The sequence below is a fragment of the Ammodytes marinus genome (genome assembly GCF_949987685.1).
Source record: "Ammodytes marinus genome assembly, chromosome: 13".
NCBI lineage: Eukaryota > Metazoa > Chordata > Actinopteri > Uranoscopiformes > Ammodytidae > Ammodytes > Ammodytes marinus.
In genome coordinates this window covers 3,603,925-3,621,866 of record NC_137217.1, presented here as the reverse complement: position 1 = coordinate 3,621,866, position 17,942 = coordinate 3,603,925, and the positions used below count along the sequence as shown (strand labels likewise).

The window sequence follows — 17,942 nt, the reverse complement described above, 5'->3', positions numbered from 1 at the left end:
TCCACAATGATGCCTCTTGTACATGGTCTTATTATCTTCTGGGAGAAGCCTGTGTCGTTTCCAATCAAGAAAAAAACTTGTTGGTTGAATAAAAGTAACTTAAAGTCAAAATTTGTCAGGGGTATGAATAATTTCGGGCTTGACTGTAGGTGTGGAAATGTTGGATTATGTCTGCTTAAAGATCTATAGTCCTTCTCTTCAGCACATCCATATGCAGATACAACAACGCTGAAAGATACATCATTCAGAGATGATTCCTTCTCCCAGCCCCTCAACCCTCTCAGGTCCTTTTCTTATATCATGGTGTTTGAAACCTTGGCCTCAGTCAGTGATGGATGGAGCCTTACCGGTTCAAGCCAGGGGGGGGAGGGGGGTGTAGGCTCTTGACAAATGCCTTCAGCGATGCCTGTTGATGGGACTACATTATCCACAGTTGAACTGGAGTGAATTAGAGCAGAGGAGCCATACATGTCTTTGCATTCCTTCCCCGTGTAACAAGCCACAAACAAAGCTCAACACACAGCCTCAGCACAAAGGCCAGATCCATGGGCAGTTAATCATAATGTTATCTACCTAGTGAAGCCCTATTACACTAAAGGTGAGATACTGTAGGTGAATAGGGTTACATTTGTAATGTATAGATATCGTTATGAAACATTGTCAATTGATTACGTACATTAAAACAATTATTTTTTGTAATATAATTTTTTCAGAAATGTATGAATAGATATGCAAAATTGACAATATCTAACTAAGTATCTGAAATGTTTCATCTCTTTAAAAACAAATGTCTAGATGTTAGTTAAAGACTTAAAATATGAATTGATTTTCTGCAACATAAAAGTGTCCAAAGTTTTTACAGAACAGATTTTGGATACAGCCTTTTGTCATTTTATAAAACCAAAAATACAATGCACAGACAATTAACGATATACGAACAAATCCTTCTGTAGTAACCTTCAGAATAGTGCCATGAATGATTATGGAAAGCTTAGTTGATGTAAGTGCTTTAAAAGTTGACAATTATGGTTCAGAGTATTGAAAACAACAACAACAAATGTTGAGATAATGGCTGTAGATGGTTGTAAAGGAGAACTATACAGACACAAACAGACACTCATAAACACCTAAATGTACATGTTGGACCTTTTCCCATTTTTACTATTATTGAAGCAAATATCTCAAAGCTACTATATTTCTGCCTGCCGTGTCTCGCCTTAAAAAATGTACTTCAAAGAAATTGAAGAATTTCAGAATATCATCCCAACCCTTAGTAGATTTTTATAAGCAGGTGGGCTGTTTTTTTTTAACTTAATCACGTCTGGTCACAATCCTCCCGGCAGTCTTTGTGGAGAAAGGGGAACAGCTGTTTCCAAGCCAGGGACAAAGCAGAAAGAGGTGGGGAGGTGAATGCAGCTGTTAGTAGTACAGATGATGGGATTAACCATTGACTTCCTGTTTGACTTGTCTGAATGTCAGGATGCAGAGGAGTATGCTGAGCTGCCCGTCAGACACAATGAGGACCAGCTCAACAGCCAGCTGGCCCAGGGGCTCCCCCTACAGGTCAACCCCCACTCCTACGACAGCGCACACACCAAGACACACCTGCTGCTGCAGGCACACTTCAGCCACGCCCAGCTGCCCTGCAGCGACTACGGCACCGACACCAAGACAGCGCTCGACAACACCATCCGAATCTGTCAGGTAGGATTCACTGTGTGTGTAGCTGTGTTGACTGCTTCTGATGGAGCAAACCTAAACCAGCAAGTGTTACCTTATGTAGGTGTTGATCAGCGCAGTCACTATGAGGAGTTTGGGGAGCAGAAGTCTGCCTTGTACTGTTGCCGTGGGGCCCAGCAGAAAAAAATAGTTTTGCCTTATATATAAATGCTTGCCCAAAAAATGTATTTCTTTTCAATTGTACGCTATAGTGGAAAGCTACCACTATATTTGACAGAAATGCTGCTTATTTCAGATGGGCTTTATCAAACCCGCTCAACTGACATGCTCATGTTATATGTCCCCTATGCCCGGTCTGAGCTTGGTAAAACCGCTTTTAGCCATAGTGCCCCTGACTCCTGGAACAGCCTACAACAGGGGTATTCAACTAAAATTCAAATAGGTCCAGTTAGAGAAAATGTCCTCAAGCAAAGGTCCGGAACATCATAATGTCTAACTTGCGTTATGATTCAGTGTGATATATAGTGAAGTAGCCTAGTAGTTGTATCAACGTCTGCATGTAATTAACAACTGACTGTCAGATCAATATAGAAAGAACAATTCAAAAACATTTCAACAATATTTATTCTCACTTTTAAATAATTATAGATATATAATACTGAAGATATATGTATTATTTAAGTGACTCAACTGAAACTAATCTCTTCATAGAGAAGGGCTGCATTTAAAAATAAAATGGTGAAAATAAATATAATAATAATCTTAAAATAAAGATAAAATATATAATTCATTTTTGAAAAATTAAATAATTTTGAGAAATATTTTCAATGTATCATTTCTAAACTTCACTATACCTACTATGTTTGTTTAACATAGTAATCTCCCACTTTGTCTAATACTGGATTTTTATTTTGCAATTTTGAAAAGCTCTGAAAAAGTGACATGTCAGAAACTAAACCCCTGTAGGGGGTCTGGGGGTTTCCCCCCCAGTAATTTTTTTTGTGTGTTTTTAGAATGTAATCGGAGCATTCTGGGGAAAATAATAAAAGAAAAGGTCAACATTTAATATAGTTAAGATGAATAGAAAAATTAACAAAACAACATAACTTGCTAGCAGCCAGATAACTGGACTGAGGGACGGATGACCACTAGCTTTCGCTAATGTTAGTGGGGGCTACTGCCAAATGTTTTGCTAAAAAATTAACCTGTATTTATAAATTCTGCCATTACTAAGAATATGTAAAACTTAAAATGTAGATAATTGAAACTACATACAATTTTTTTTTTAAATAATGTTTTTCCTGTTGCTGTTGTGGGCAGTAGATGCAGTGCTGCTGGCGATTGGTGATTATGTCAATCTTATGTCTGTGTCATTCACACATAGGTCTACATCAGGGTAATAGAGAGTCCACATGATTGCACCTTGACCGGTTTTCACCAGTCTTACAAAAGAGGAAAAAACCATAGATAGTAAATAATAGGAAAAAACTCAGCTGTTGATCGCTCGTTAACTCGCTCGCGACACACGGAGCCGGTGAGCGAGCGGGCGAGCGAGAGAGAAAGCTGTCTCTCACTCTCCTCCCGCTGTCTTTCTCACTCTAATCTGACTTATTTCGCTGAAATTCTCGTAATTCTTGCACTTCTCTCTGTCATCTCTCGCATGATAGCTCACTGTCTCTGTCTGTGAGCCAGCCTGAGCCGGGAATGCACAGATTCGATTGGCTGCCTGAGTAGCAGGAGGCGGGATGGCTTAACTCGAAAGCATTTCCTGATTCGCTAAACCAGTACCGTAAAGTCTAGAAAAGCTGCGCCGGTCAAAATAGAAGCGCCCCGTCAAAATTTTAAATACTTAAATAATTGATTGACTACAGGTCCGGGTCCGTATAGGACGGCGTCTGGGTCCGGACCCGGACCGCGGTCCGCCTGTTAGTGACCCCCGGCCTACAACATACAATTAAAATAAATACACTCATAACTGTTAACCAATTTAAAATTATTATTTTGAATCAGCCCCTCTACACTTGTAACTGTTTTAATTAGGCTATTATGTCTCTCATTCAATTGATCTGAATGTTTTAAATTGTTGTTGTCTGTGTGTGTGTGTGTGTGTGTGTGTGTGTGTGTGTGTGTGTGTGTGTGTGTGTGTGTGTGTGTGTGTGTGTGTGTGTGTGTGTGTGTGTGTGTGTGTGTGTGTGTGTGTGTGTGTGTAAACTTGTTATGTATTCTCATTGTATATTGTGTATCTGTACAAACTCGACGTCATTGTAAAAGAGGGTCACCCCTCAATTGATCTTTCGAGGTTAAATAAAGGAAAATGAAATGTAGGATTTGTTCACTGCTAATTTGTGGACTTTAGCCTTTTTCAGTAAGTCAAATGTCTTATATGGACAAATGTCTACCTGGTTTGATTTAATCAAGCTTAGCAGAATACAAAAATTTAAAAACTACAAAAAATATGTGTCTAGATCAAAGTTTTTATTAGCTTTTTCAATCACTTCACAATCCTTTCAACTCATTACCACCTCCCTAGCACAGCTAAGGCCAAGGGGTTTACACCTGTTCACCTGCACAGGGTTACCATGAAATACAAGCATTTCATTGGCTGTTTCACATTATAATGCACAATTCTGATAATGTACAGCACATGAAAAAAGGGCACATCTTGTGAAGTGTTGCTGTGCTATGGATGACACACAGAATAAAGGGAATGTTGAAGATTAGTGGATGATTTGTGGTTGAACTTGCCGATCCATCTCATAAATAACATGATGCTTAGAAGTTTAGATCTAACACCCAGGTTTATGTCTGGCAGGCACAATGGCTGTGCTGCTCACTGTTCATATGGAAGGTAGCAGGAGACAAGGTATTAAAGAACACAGTGCTTTGCCCCTGGTTTAACTTATCTTAGACAGTAACATGGATAACAACAACCCCATTACTTTATCAATCAAAGATCTTCCATCCGGGTTACTTTGCTTCTAAGGTGTGAAATGCTATCTGGTGTTTTAAATTTCAGTTTTCTCTGCATGTACTGTTTGAAGTTAAGACCATGTCTCACCGCCTGTTAGCCATTGGCCACAGCTCAGACTTGCTGTGTGTGTGTGTGTGTGTGTGTGTGTGTGTGTGTGTGTGTGTGTGTGTGTGTGTGTGTGTGTGTGTGTGTGTGTGTGTGTGTGTGTGTGTGTGTGTGTGTGTGTGTGTGTGTGTGTGTGTGTGTGTGTGTGTGTGTGTGTACATACATATGCTTGTGATTTTCCATGCTGTGTATCTGGCAGTGATAATGCATGGCTCATGGATGTGGTTACTTCTCTGGTGTCCTGCTGCTACCGTTTACTGAAATGGTTCTGCTATTTAGTTTCTTTTACGGCCTTTTTTATTGGATTAATGTATATTTTCGTTTTGACTTACATTACACATATTGTAGGGAATGCAATAGCTGGACAGACTATCTGTCCCTGGACAACATTTGAATTGACAGGTTCACATTGACTGTTTTCAAATGGAGTACCAGAGTATTACTAATCCTTCACTTTACTGTGCTAATCTGCACAGTCTTTCAAATCAAATCAAATCAGTTTTATTTGTATAGCCCAATATCACAAATAGACATTTGCCTCAGTGGGCTTTACATTCCATACAGTACGACACCCTGCTCTTAGACCCTTAGCTCGGCTGAGAAAAAACTCCCAGTAAAAAACCCTTTATCGCGATTTAAAAAATTGAGAAACCTCAGGGAGAGTTGACAGAGTAAGGGATCCCACTCCCAGGACGGACATGCTGCAATAGATGTCAAGTAGAGAACATCATAAAGGAGTCAATCGTTGACCAGATGTTTACATGGTAATACTAAATTAAAATATGAAATGTGAATAGTGTGGATGCAGGAGGACTTCAGATACTGCCAGAGGACCTGATCCACACCGTCTCGTCTCCACCAGGGAAAACTGGAAGAGGACAGACAGACAGCCTTGAGTGTGGTCTACACAGCTCACTCCTAAGCATGAGGTAGAACTGAAGGTTTAGGGCATGAATGTGTGTAACCAGTACACACCAATACACAGCTAACAGGGCTATTCATCTGGTATGATAACACACACATGTGAATGAAGTTAGTGGTAACAGCTCTGATCCTGTGGGGTGTCAAACATATTGCCAAACAGACCGAAGACCCTGTGGCAATGAAATCCCATTAGAACTCATTCAATGTGTGGACCCAGTCTGACTGGGGTTTGGGCTCAGGTCCTTGGAGGAACTGAGGGGACCCATGAAGAACTCTACTCGAAGGAAACCATGCCAAGTAACTATTATACGCTAAGATTTAGATAAAAACAAACCAAGGCTGTGTTCCAATTCACATACTTTCTTTTTACTACACTACATACTAAATTACACAAGAGTTTAAGGGCCACGGGAGAGAAAAAACAAAAGATAAAGAGGATATTTTTTTCATTATGTCAAGAAATGTTAAGAATAAAGACCAATACTCAAATGCTATTGGAGTTTGTGGGGCATTTATCTATTTACAGCATACTACAATTGACATGCATGTATTGGGACATCCTAAATCTTTTTCTGGCATACTAAATAGTAGGGAAGTATGGGTATTGGAACACAGGGCAAGTGTATGCTTTTAAAACAAGATTATTTCTGCATTATCGGAGTGAATGTTTTTCCTTTTGTACTGGAGCAGCTTCCCACGTTAACATGATTTTCATCACTTCAATCTGTTGCTGTTAGGCCCGAGCACCGCTGTCCTTTCAGCCACACTCTCTCGTCAATTTGCTTAAGCATCTACGGAGAAATGTAAATCAGTCTTAATTGCTACTACATTAGCATTTTGATTACCTTTGCTAGGTCTGGTCTGTGCTGTGTTCAGCCACCTCAAACCTCTTTGAAAGGCTAGACAAATTCTAACAGTCACTTTTCAGTTTATGATTTGATCCTCTTTGTTTCCGTCCTGCTGTCAACTTGCAAACTGCATCAGATGCCTATTGTTACTTTTTGATATTTACATGAAGTAACTTGTGTCTTCTTGAAGCTTTTACATACAGTTGTTGTTGCTTTATTTTATTGTCCTTGAGTGTGGACTCTAAAAGGAGTTAGAGGGTTAGGGTTAGAGGGTTAGGATGTGACTCTCCTTTTGAGACTTGTTTTTGTTCATTTAGACCTGACAGAAATCATTTCATTTCATTGAAATGACCAGAATAAGCTGAGCGAAGTCAATGTGTCTAGTTCTTTCTATCAACGTTGGTGAACACTATGGTGATGATGGTTTACATTCAATCACCTACAGTAACTGTAAAGCATCGTGGCTTCATATTTCCAGTGCTGACCATATGTAGTCATTTAGTCTAAAATGGAGTTGGATTAGCTTGGTGTCATGACACACAAGAAGTTACTACATCACTGAGCTTCATCCGTGTTGTTAGGACAAGGAAATGAAGTGTACTCTTCTGCTCTCTGATGTAACCTCATACTGCATAACAACTTTAAAACAAGGATTGACCAATCAGGGTGTTAGGAGATACCCTCAGATGGATGAATGGATGGATGGATGGATGGATGGATGGATGGATGGATGGATGGTTGGTTGGTTGGTTGGATGGATGGATGGATGGATGGATGGATGGTTGGATGGATAGATGAATGGATGCTTGGGTGGATGGTTGGATGGATGGATGGATGGATGGTTGGTTGGATGGATGGATGGATAGATGCTTGGATGGATGGATGGATGGATGGATGGATGGATGGATGGATGGATGGATGGATGGATGGTTGGATGGATAGATGAATGGATGCTTGGGTGGATGGTTGGATGGATGGATGGATGGATAGTTGGATGGATAGATGAATGGATGCTTGGGTGGATGGTTGGATGGATGGATGGATGGATGGATGGATGGTTGGATGGATAGATGAATGGATGCTTGGGTGGATGGTTGGATGGATGGTTGGTTGGTTGGTTGGATGGATGGATGGATGGATGGATGGATAGATGCTTGGATGGATAGATGAATGGATGGATAGATGAATGGATGCTTGGGTGGATGGTTGGATGGATGGATGGATGGATGGATGGTTGGTTGGATGGATGGATGGATAGATGCTTGGATGGATGGATGGATGGATGGATGGATGGATGGATGGATGGATGGATGGATGGTTGGATGGATAGATGAATGGATGCTTGGGTGGATGGTTGGATGGATGGATGGATGGATGGATGGATGGTTGGATGGATAGATGAATGGATGCTTGGGTGGATGGTTGGATGGATGGTTGGTTGGTTGGTTGGTTGGTTGGTTGGTTGGTTGGATGGATGGATGGATGGATAGATGCTTGGATGGATAGATGAATGGATGCTTGGGTGGATGGTTGGATGGATGGATGGATGGATGGATGGATGGTTGGTTGGATGGATGGATGGATGGATGGATGGATGGATGGATGGATGGATGGATGGATGGATGGATAGATGCTTGGATGGATAGATGAATGGATGCTTGGGTGGATGGTTGGATGGATGGATGGATGGATGGATGGATGGATGGATGGATGGATGGGTGGATGGACGAATGGATGATTTGATGGATGGATGGATGGGTGGATGGATGCTTGGGTGGATGGATGAATGGAAAACTGCACTATTCACAACAGACTGGTTTAAGATATACAACATCTTGTTGTACATTGAAGGATCCAAGCTTCCCCATGAAGTAGAGTCTGCTCTGTCCTTTCCTGTAGACAGCCTTCATGTTAAGGCCAGGAGGACACACCAGTCCGACTCGTTCCGACTACCCAAAAAATGGAGTCGCCGTTTCAGGAAGCTCCAGTCTTCCCGTCGCGGCCAAAAAACACACCGAGACGACTGCTTATTTTCCGTACGCGCTTGCACGGGACGTAATGTCTCCACAACAGCAGGCGGCGCTAATCTGTATTGTGGCCCGAAAAAATACGAAAGCCGGAAATGATGGGACAGCTCTATAGAGCATAAACATAGATAGAAATACGTATTTATATTTATGGACCATAAGAGCACAATTTTTAGCAGAGAGTGTCGAGCATGGTGTCGAGCAGTCAACAAGGGTTGATGCATGCGAGTACTCTCAAAACGAAACGAACAAACACATTAAAACGATGGCTAGCTGTTGTTAGCTGTTTGTGCTACCCGCCTCACTTCCGGGCTTCACTGATTCGCTAGCCCTCCACCAATCAAATTGCTCCAAATGAAAGACAGTCGGCCGCCGATTGAACATGACGACCTCTACGTCGGCCGACGTCACGGCACACACCAAACAGATTCGTGTCCCGACCCCCTACCGACACTACGACGGCGATTATCTGGCCGGTGTGTCCTGGCCTTTACATGTGTAGTCCTGTCCTCTTGTCCAGGTCCAGACATCTTAATCACACCTGCAGTCTCTGTGAAGTTGGAGGTACTGATTTGAAAATGGAGGAAGCTCTGATTTTAGCTGTATCTTAGAACGTGCACATAATCACTACATCACAAATCTGTGGTCTGTGGTATCAGCTTGCCTCATACTGGAGACTCTTGTGTCTTTGGGCGGCAGTGGCGAAGTAGGTAGGTTGGTCGTCCACTGGAGTGCAGGGTCAGAGGTTCGATCCCCCGTCTCCCCGCCACATGTCGAAGTGTTCCTGGGCAAGACACTGAACCCCACATTGCTCCTGATGGTTCAGAGTGCGCCTTACATGGCAGCTACTGCCATCGGTGTCTGTGTGTGTATGAATGGGTGAATGTGGTAGAAATGTAAAGGGCTTTGGGGCTGAGAAAATCAGCTAAAAAGCGCTATATACAGTATCTCACAAAAGTGAGTACACCCCTCACATTTCTTCAAATATTTCATTATATCTTTCCATGGGACAACACTGAAGAAATGACACTTTGATATAATGTAAAGTAGTCAGTATACAGCTTGTATAACAGTGTAAATTTACTGTCGCCTCAAAATAACTCGACACACAGCCATTAATGTCTAAACTGAAGGCAACAAAAGTGAGTACACCCTAAGAAAAAATGTCCAAATTGGGCCCAAAGTGTCAATACTTTGTGTGGCCACCATTATTTTCCAGCACTACCTTAACCCTCTTGGGCATGGAGTTCACCAGAGCTTCACAGGTTCCCACTGGAATCCTCTTCCACCCATTCATGACGACATCACAGAGTTGGTCGATATTAGAGACCTTGCGCTCCTCCATCTCCCGTTTTAAGAAGCCCCAAAGATGCTCAATAGGGTTTATGGCTGGAGACATGCTTGGCCAGTCCATAACCTTTACCCTGAGCTTCTTTAGCAAGGCATTGGTCGTCTTGGAGGTGTGTTTAGGGTCATTATCATGTTGCAATACTGCCCTGCGGCCCAGTTTAAGAAGGTTGAGTGCACGTTTTCAGCGTCATACCAAGAGGTTGGCTTTGGAAAATAGACGTATGAATACTGCCAGCATTGCTGCAGGTCTTGAAGGGGTTGGGGGTCAACCTGTCAATGCTCAGACCATACGCCACACTCTGCATCATACTGGTCTGCATGGCTGTCGTCCCAGAAGGAAGCCTATTCTAAAGATGATGCAAAAGAAAGCCCACAAACAGTTTGCTGAAGACAAGCAGACTACGGACATGGATCACTGCAACCATGTCCTGTGGTCTGATGAGACCAAGATAAACTTATTTGGTTCAGATGGTGTCAAGTGTGTGTGGTGGCAACCAGGTGAGGAGTACAAAGACAAGTGTGTATTGCCTATAGTCAAGCATGGTGGTTGGAGTGTCATGGTCTGGGGCTGCATGAGTGCTGCCAGCAGTGGGGAACTACAGTTCATTGAATGCTAACATGTACTGTGACATACTGAAGCAGAACATGATCCCCTCCCTTCATAAACTGAGCCGCAGGGCAGTACTGCAACATGATAATGACCCCAAACACCCCTCCGAACGACCACTGGCTTGCTAAAGAAGCTGAGGGTAAAGGTTATGGACTGGCCAAGCATGTCCCCAGACCTAAACCCTATTGAGCATTTTTGGGGCTTCTTAAAACAGGAGATGGAGGAGCGCAAGGTCTCCAGTATCCACCAGCTCCATGATGTTGTCATGAATGAGTGGAAGAGGATTCCAGTGGCAACCTGTGAAGCTCTGGTGAACTCCATGCCCATGAGGGTTAAGGTAGTGCTGGAAAATAATGGTGGCCACACAAAATATTGACACTTTGGGCCCAATTTGGACATTTTAACTCAGGGGTGTACTCACTTTTGTAACCGGCAGTTTAGACATTAATGGCTGTGTGTCGAGTTATTTTGAGGGGACAGTAAATTTACACTGTTATATAAGCTGTAAACACGCTACTTTACATTGTATCAAAGTGTCATTTATTCAGTGTTGTCCCATGAAAAGATATAATGAAATATTTGAAGAAATGTGAGGGGTGTACTCACTTTTGTGAGATACTGTAAGTCAAGTACATTTACCATTTACCATTTTGTTAAGTGATGAATTATTTCTGGGGGAAAAAACAAAGCAAAACGTCTTTTGCAGTGTGAATTAGGGACGGCATATGATAATATAGTGTATCTCTGATGTCATACTGTCTTCCCCTTAGGCCATGCTGGATGTAGCTGCTAATGAAGGCTGGCTGGTGACGGCCCTGGGGATCTGTAACCTGGTCCAGATGATCATCCAGGGCCGCTGGCTGCACGACTCCTCACTACTGACCCTGCCTCATGTGGAGCAACAACATCTCTACCTCTTCAGGTGAACACACAGCACACAGCCTAATGCTGCATCCACACCAAACGCGTTTGGGGCGGAAGGGGCGGTCACTTTGCATACAAAGTCAATGCACAGACGCAAATAGACGCGAATGCTTCTCGCGCGGCGCGAATGGTCCGTTTGGCGCGGCGCGAACACGCAAAATTCGCGTGAGTTGAAAATATTAATCTCATGCAAATTTTTCACGTGAGGTCCCGCGGTGATTATCACGCGGTTGTCGCGTTTGGTGTGGACGCAGCATAAGATAGGGTTGGCCAGCGTTAACAAGTTTCCCTTTTCCATACCCATACCTTCACTCCCATACCGGTTCCTGAACCATACTTTTTTTCGATACCAAGTTTTAACAAGATGAAATTTTCACATGATGGTAAAAAAAAAAAATTCAGTTCATTGGCATTTTAACAAAATATCGGTGGTAATACGCTAAACAGCGTCTAAACGGCCAGAAACTTCTAAGAAGAAGAAGAAATTCTTTATTGCTTGAGTATACTTCAGTGTGAATGTTTCTACGAACCTCGCATACACAATCGATTGTTAATTTGACAGTATAGAGTATATACATGTTGAGTATGTAGGAGGGAGGACGTTAGTATGGCTTTACGAACACAGCCTATATAAGCTATTTTCTTAACTCCACAGGAAGTGGTCAGACAGGAAGGGGCGGGGCGAGCGTGGAGGCTTCAACGGGCCAATCGAAGGCCTCCCTGAGCTGATCGCCGCCTGCAACGGACAGCAGAGTGTGTTCGCTTCTATCGTCGGCCAAGAGCTCACACCCAGTCAGATTTCACAGGTAAGATTATTACACACAGGATTACATCTAGAGCACATTATGGGGTTAATGACAGGCCATTCAACGATGTGATTTGGGGGAATGTTGGTTTCATACAGAATAAAAAAATAACGGGAAAAAATACTTTTAATTGCGAGCACTTTAATACTGTATATTTTAAATGATCTTAAAAATAGGCCTTCTTACATGTTTAGTGCATGGAGATCAAACACTATCTGACAAACACACACACACACACACCATTATCAGTGAAGTGCCATTGGCAGTCTTGCTACTCTGGCCCCAGTTACATTACATAACATCACATTAAATTACATGTCATTTAGCAGACGCTTTTAACCAAAGCGACTTACAACTAGAGCACCCTTTCATACACCGATAGCAGCATCTTGCTCAGGGACACTTGGACATGTGGCGGGGGACAGGGGATCGAGCCACCGACCCTATGGTTGCGGGTCCATCACCCTATCCACTTCGCCACAGCCGCCCCCCCAGTTACCTCCAGGATCCCCAATTACGGCCCCATTGAAAGGGTTTACAGCTCCAATTGAAGTGCTAATTGGAGCAGTAATGAGAGTGTCCGGGCACAGAGGCAGGCCCTGTGCTTTCACCCAATCAGTACCCCCCCCCACTCTGCCCCCCCCCCCCCCCACACACACACACACACACAGAGGCAGCCGTCATAATGAAATAATTAGATGTGCAGCAGCGTTCCTGTCTGACTGGCTCAGTCACAGTAATCCTCACATAAATAGCTTTTGCCGGGTGATACGGAGAGCCTTTTTTCTCTCACACACACACACACACACACACACACACACACACACACACACACACACACCCACACACCAATCAGGTATGTCATTCTCCCTATACCTTTAATCTTTGTATGTCTTGTGTCTTCCCTAAGGTGGAGGTTTTGGGTTTAATGAACCAAATGATAAATTCTCCATAAAAACCCTGAAGTGGCTCCTGAGACTTACTGTAGCACAGCTGACCATAGCAAACCTAAAAAGCGCTTCCTTGTCAATAGTGAGGAACTCAAGGCAGACCAACTACAGGACCAACTCTGGTTACTGTGTGATTTGACATCAATTCAAACACTAAAATACTACTTAAAGTATCTCATATCTATGTATTTGAGCATGATCATCTGGTAACCTCAGTGACTTGGTAAAGTGTGTGTATTCTCGTTACTAATGTATACGTTGGTTCTCATCAACTGAGATGTTTAAAACACACACATGGGCCAGTACAGTGCAGAATGATTTGCTGTTTGTCACTTGTGATGAATTTGCCAGTGTGAACCCAAAATGGACCCCAACTAAAAGCCTTTCTCAACAAGCTGATTTGAGTGATAAGTGCACACCAATGACTGGAAGAAATCATAGTTATAATAAATAAATCTTGGACTCATTCCATTATGTATTTCTCTGATATCTTGTACGTAACAGTCTCATATTAGACGTATTCACGTGTTTGCAGACTGCAAATTACAGTATATTCAGTCCAACTGAGATAGTTGGCATCCGTTCCATTTCCACTGGTCTGGTTTCTATTTAAGGCTGCGTTCAAAATCGCATACTCTTTACTTTTTTCTATTCTACATACAGTACTACTGCTGATCATAAAAATACTCTAGATGGCATGCAGTATGCATACTGTTGGGACATACCTTTACTTATTTATTTCATCATAACATTGCACCTTGATCTTGCCTCTTGCTTATACAGTATATTTGCATACCTGGTTGTATTCATACAGAGGCTCCGTCGATGTGACGTCACTTCCAAACACTGGATTGTGGGTCGGAATCACCCAAATAGCATGCTGATTTCAACACTAAAAATCTCCACCGGATGTAGTAGGGCATCCGGGTATTTTTAATCATGCTGCAACTGACCATAATAATTGGGACATCCTAAATGTGTTTCAACCATACTAAATAGGAAGTATTGGGAAGTGAACACAGGGAGTGTGTTTAACATTGAGGTGGAGCCAGGCAAACTATCCCATCATATGTGATCCTTTCCATGTTGAACAGTGGTAAGAAATGTTTTTCATAAGGGGGCATGCCCTTGCTAACCCTTGCCCCCTCTCCTGTCTCCCTGCTCAGGCCTGGTCCTTTGTGAGTGGCCTGCCTGTGCTGGAGGTCCATCTGAGTGTGAAGGGCTGGTGGCAGCAGAGCCAGCAGCAGACAGAGCGGCCCCTGCCCCAAGGAGGACTCAACCTGAGACAGGACAGCAGCTGGATGGATGTCCACGCTGACCAGGAGTATGTGCTGCAGGTGGCACTGAGAAGAGTCAACGTGGGCCAACAGAGGGTCAGTGTGTGGAAGAGTAGGATCTGACAGTTAAATCGGCTTCACTTACAGTTACCCTAAAGGAATAGTTCAACATTGAGTTTTTTTTAGATTTTTTACTCATTTTCTGGCTTAAAAGGCGACAAAAACCGCTCTTGTAACTGTGTGTGCATTTTTTAATATAGAAATGGGCAAAGGTCGCTCGCCCAGGTTAGCTTAGCTCAAACACTGGTAGTCAAGGGCAGCAGGTCAAAAGATTAACTTTACAAAATCACTTAAGGCTCCCGTGTGCTTGCTGGGACTTGGTTATTTACCACGTTGTGTGTGTGTGTGTGTGTGTGTGTGTGTGTGTGTGTGTGTGTGTGTGTGTGTGTGTGTGTGTGTGTGTGTGTGTGTGTGTGTGTGTGTGTGTGTGTGTGTGTGTGTGTGTGTGTGTGTGTGTGTGTGTGTGTGTGTGTGTTCGTTTGTCCAGAGAAAGCAGGACAGCAAGGCCCAGGCTCCGCGGTTCACCAAGCCCAAGGATGAGGGCTGGTTCCTGGTCATGGGTGAGGTGGATCGCAGGGAGCTGCTGGCTGTCAAGAGGGTGGGATACGTACGCAACCACACAGCTGTGTCTGTGGCCTTCTACACACCGGAGAAGACTGGAAAGTAAGCAGCCGTACATACACACACACTTTCACCGTACACTCCTTATATAGGGGATGGGTCAGACAAGTTGAACTGCACCCTTAGCCTGACACAATCATTGAGTTATGCCTTGTTTCCACCAAGTAGAGCGGGTCGGGTCGGATCGGCTCAGAGCGGGACAGCTCGCTTTTAAGAATCTCTGTGGTGTTTCCACCGCCGACCCTACCCTTACTGGTAGGGCGGGGTTTAGGCTGGACTGCGATAGCCGCCGCCAGAATATGGGTTAAACTAACAGATTAATTTAATGATGAGGAAAATCACCACACAATAAACAGTGCTGTGCTCACATTTTTCGCCAAAACACAAGACTCTCTTCACTCTTGCCGAGGTGACTACACACGGCGGATATGATTCTTTCGACCAATCAACGGACGGCAGTGTGTAGCTCCACCTTTTCGGCACCCTTTCAGGCGGCTGGTACCCCAACGGAGGAGTACCGAAAATGGGAGCGGCTTAGAGCAGTTAGGCTCGCTTATATCCGTACCCAATATACAGCTCTGGAAAAAAATAAGAGCCCACTCCAAATGTTCAGTGTCTCTCGTTTTACTATGTATAGGCATAATGTTTGAGTAGAATGAACATTTTGGTTTTATAATACTACTGACAGCATTTCTACCTAATTCCGATACATTTTCTGTCATTAAGAGCATTTTCACTAAGTTAGGTAGAGGTGAAGATTTAAGAAAAATCCAGACTGGTCTCTTAATTTTTTTTCTGGAGCTGTATATATATTTGTATACTGTGTGTGGAATAAATGTAGCCACTTTATTTTCCTTTCAGCCCTGTGTATCCATGCTCATGGTTAGCTGAGCCATCTCTCCCTTGTGCTTTCAGGTGCATCTACACACTGTACCTGATGAGTGACAGCTACCTGGGCCTGGACCAGCAGTACGACATCCACCTCAATGTAACGGCTCCTAGCATCTCTGCTCAGGTCAACACAGAGGTGTCTGACTCCGTGGCTAAGCTAGCCCTCAGCCGCTGAGACACACCACCGTAACAATTATACAGCAGTCTGCAGTGTGAGCAATCTACAGCACAGTCCTTTCTGCCACCTTTTAGACTGTCAGGTGTCACTGAAATGTGACCATCAAGTGCATTCCAGTGATTATTTTACAATGACGTGTTGAAATCTCCCTTAATCTTTTTTAGCTGTACAAACTTTGTATGAGCTATCCTTATGTACTTCTGTTTTAATGAGTCATGTCTCACATTGGCAGTGACTTTCAGCTCTTACTGAAGTAAACAATAAAAAACGTCAGAAACAATAGGACAGAAATAGAGCCTCACAGAGATCTCTGAACCAAAGCATCTCATAACAACCGCTGCAGCCGCATTGGACATTTAGCAAAGGATTTGCCAAAGGGAGGAAATGTGTCAAAAAAAATACAGAAAAAATCTGAAAACTCGTGGGAAAAAAATCTCTGTCAGCTCCTCCTAGCTGTCCCCAGCTGACAAGATTGTGAGGGAGAGCAGCAGTGTGTTCAGTCCACGGCAGACAGTGACACTACCAGACTACTTCTGTTTAAACCTGACACGGTGTTCATATCCTAAAATATTGTGATTGATTTACAGTTCTACAGGGGAGCAATGGTGGAACATGTTGACAGTGTGTTTCAGTGAGTTTGTGTTACTGCTGGTAAACGCATTGGATTGAGAAGTTCAGCTTCTAAATAAAAGCATTCTTTCACTCAAAGACCAACTTCCTCATCCTCCTTGTGCTTTTTGTCCTGTGAATGCTTCCACCAACACATTAGCACATAGAGTATCTTTGCTTACTAACTACACTAAAGCCATGGTAGACATACAGATAAGGGTACATTTGCACCTCTTTAATGAATCTAGATGTTGGATAAAGCCAGAGTTAAAATCTTTATTTCATTTTTTGCAACATATCAGAGTCCAAAGTTTTTACAGAACATGTTTTGGGAAAATCCTTTGATAATTGTATAGATTCAAAAAAATACTATGTATGAAAATACTACGTATGGGTGTTAAAACTGCATTTTCAGCTTGTTTCTAAGAACAAAATGTATCATGAATCAGACAATTAACATATGAGCAACGCATTTTGTAATGTTTTTGGTTCAGATTATTGCAAAAAAACTAATGTTGAGATAATGGAAATATAAAGATGCAAACAGACAAGGTTTAGTCCTAAATGTACATTTTGGACCTTTGATTTAAACTAGTATGAAAGAAGACATGTTGTGGAAGATAAATCCGTCAAGAATCCCAAAACAAGTTTGAATCCTCCCTTTATAGGGCGAGGAACCATATATGGTAACTTAGGTTGACTACATTAAAAGCCTCACCAAACCTATCTATTAACACATATTTCTCCCAGCCAATATGGAGAGACCAGGCTATGTCACAGTTAGTCAAGTGACTTCGACAAACTTTGGTGTTTGGTGTTTGTGCCACAAAAGTCCATGCAGTACCATGATCGGCCTGTACAAGCTTCCATGCTCACGGGGCCAACATGAAAACTAACAAAGGTAAGTTGTTGAAACTCACACATTATATGGTTGAATAGCTGTGTTAGATGTTGAGATAGGGGTTGTTTGTGTAGTGTTAGTAGAAATTTTAACATGAAAAATAGAGGCACCATATTTATTCACCTAACAATTGGACATGTGACCATATGTCCATATTTAGCCATACGCCCAATTTTGGACAGTTTTGAGACTTTACAACAGTTTACATTA

At 42.8% G+C, this 17,942-nt stretch overlaps 1 protein-coding gene across 1 annotated transcript in view; it reads left to right on the top strand.

Annotated features, from left to right (window-relative positions):
- ascc3 (activating signal cointegrator 1 complex subunit 3) overlaps positions 1-16,902 on the top strand; it is a 202,833-nt gene extending 185,931 nt beyond the window's left edge. The window contains exons 37-42 of the mRNA XM_080039406.1: positions 1,480-1,704; positions 11,286-11,437; positions 12,095-12,245; positions 14,362-14,568; positions 15,020-15,195; positions 16,069-16,902. Coding sequence (XP_079895532.1) covers positions 1,480-1,704; positions 11,286-11,437; positions 12,095-12,245; positions 14,362-14,568; positions 15,020-15,195; positions 16,069-16,219 — 1,062 coding nt within the window. The 3' untranslated portion in view covers positions 16,220-16,902. The remainder of the gene's footprint in view (positions 1-1,479; positions 1,705-11,285; positions 11,438-12,094; positions 12,246-14,361; positions 14,569-15,019; positions 15,196-16,068) is intronic.
- Positions 16,903-17,942: the final 1,040 nt, after the last annotated feature.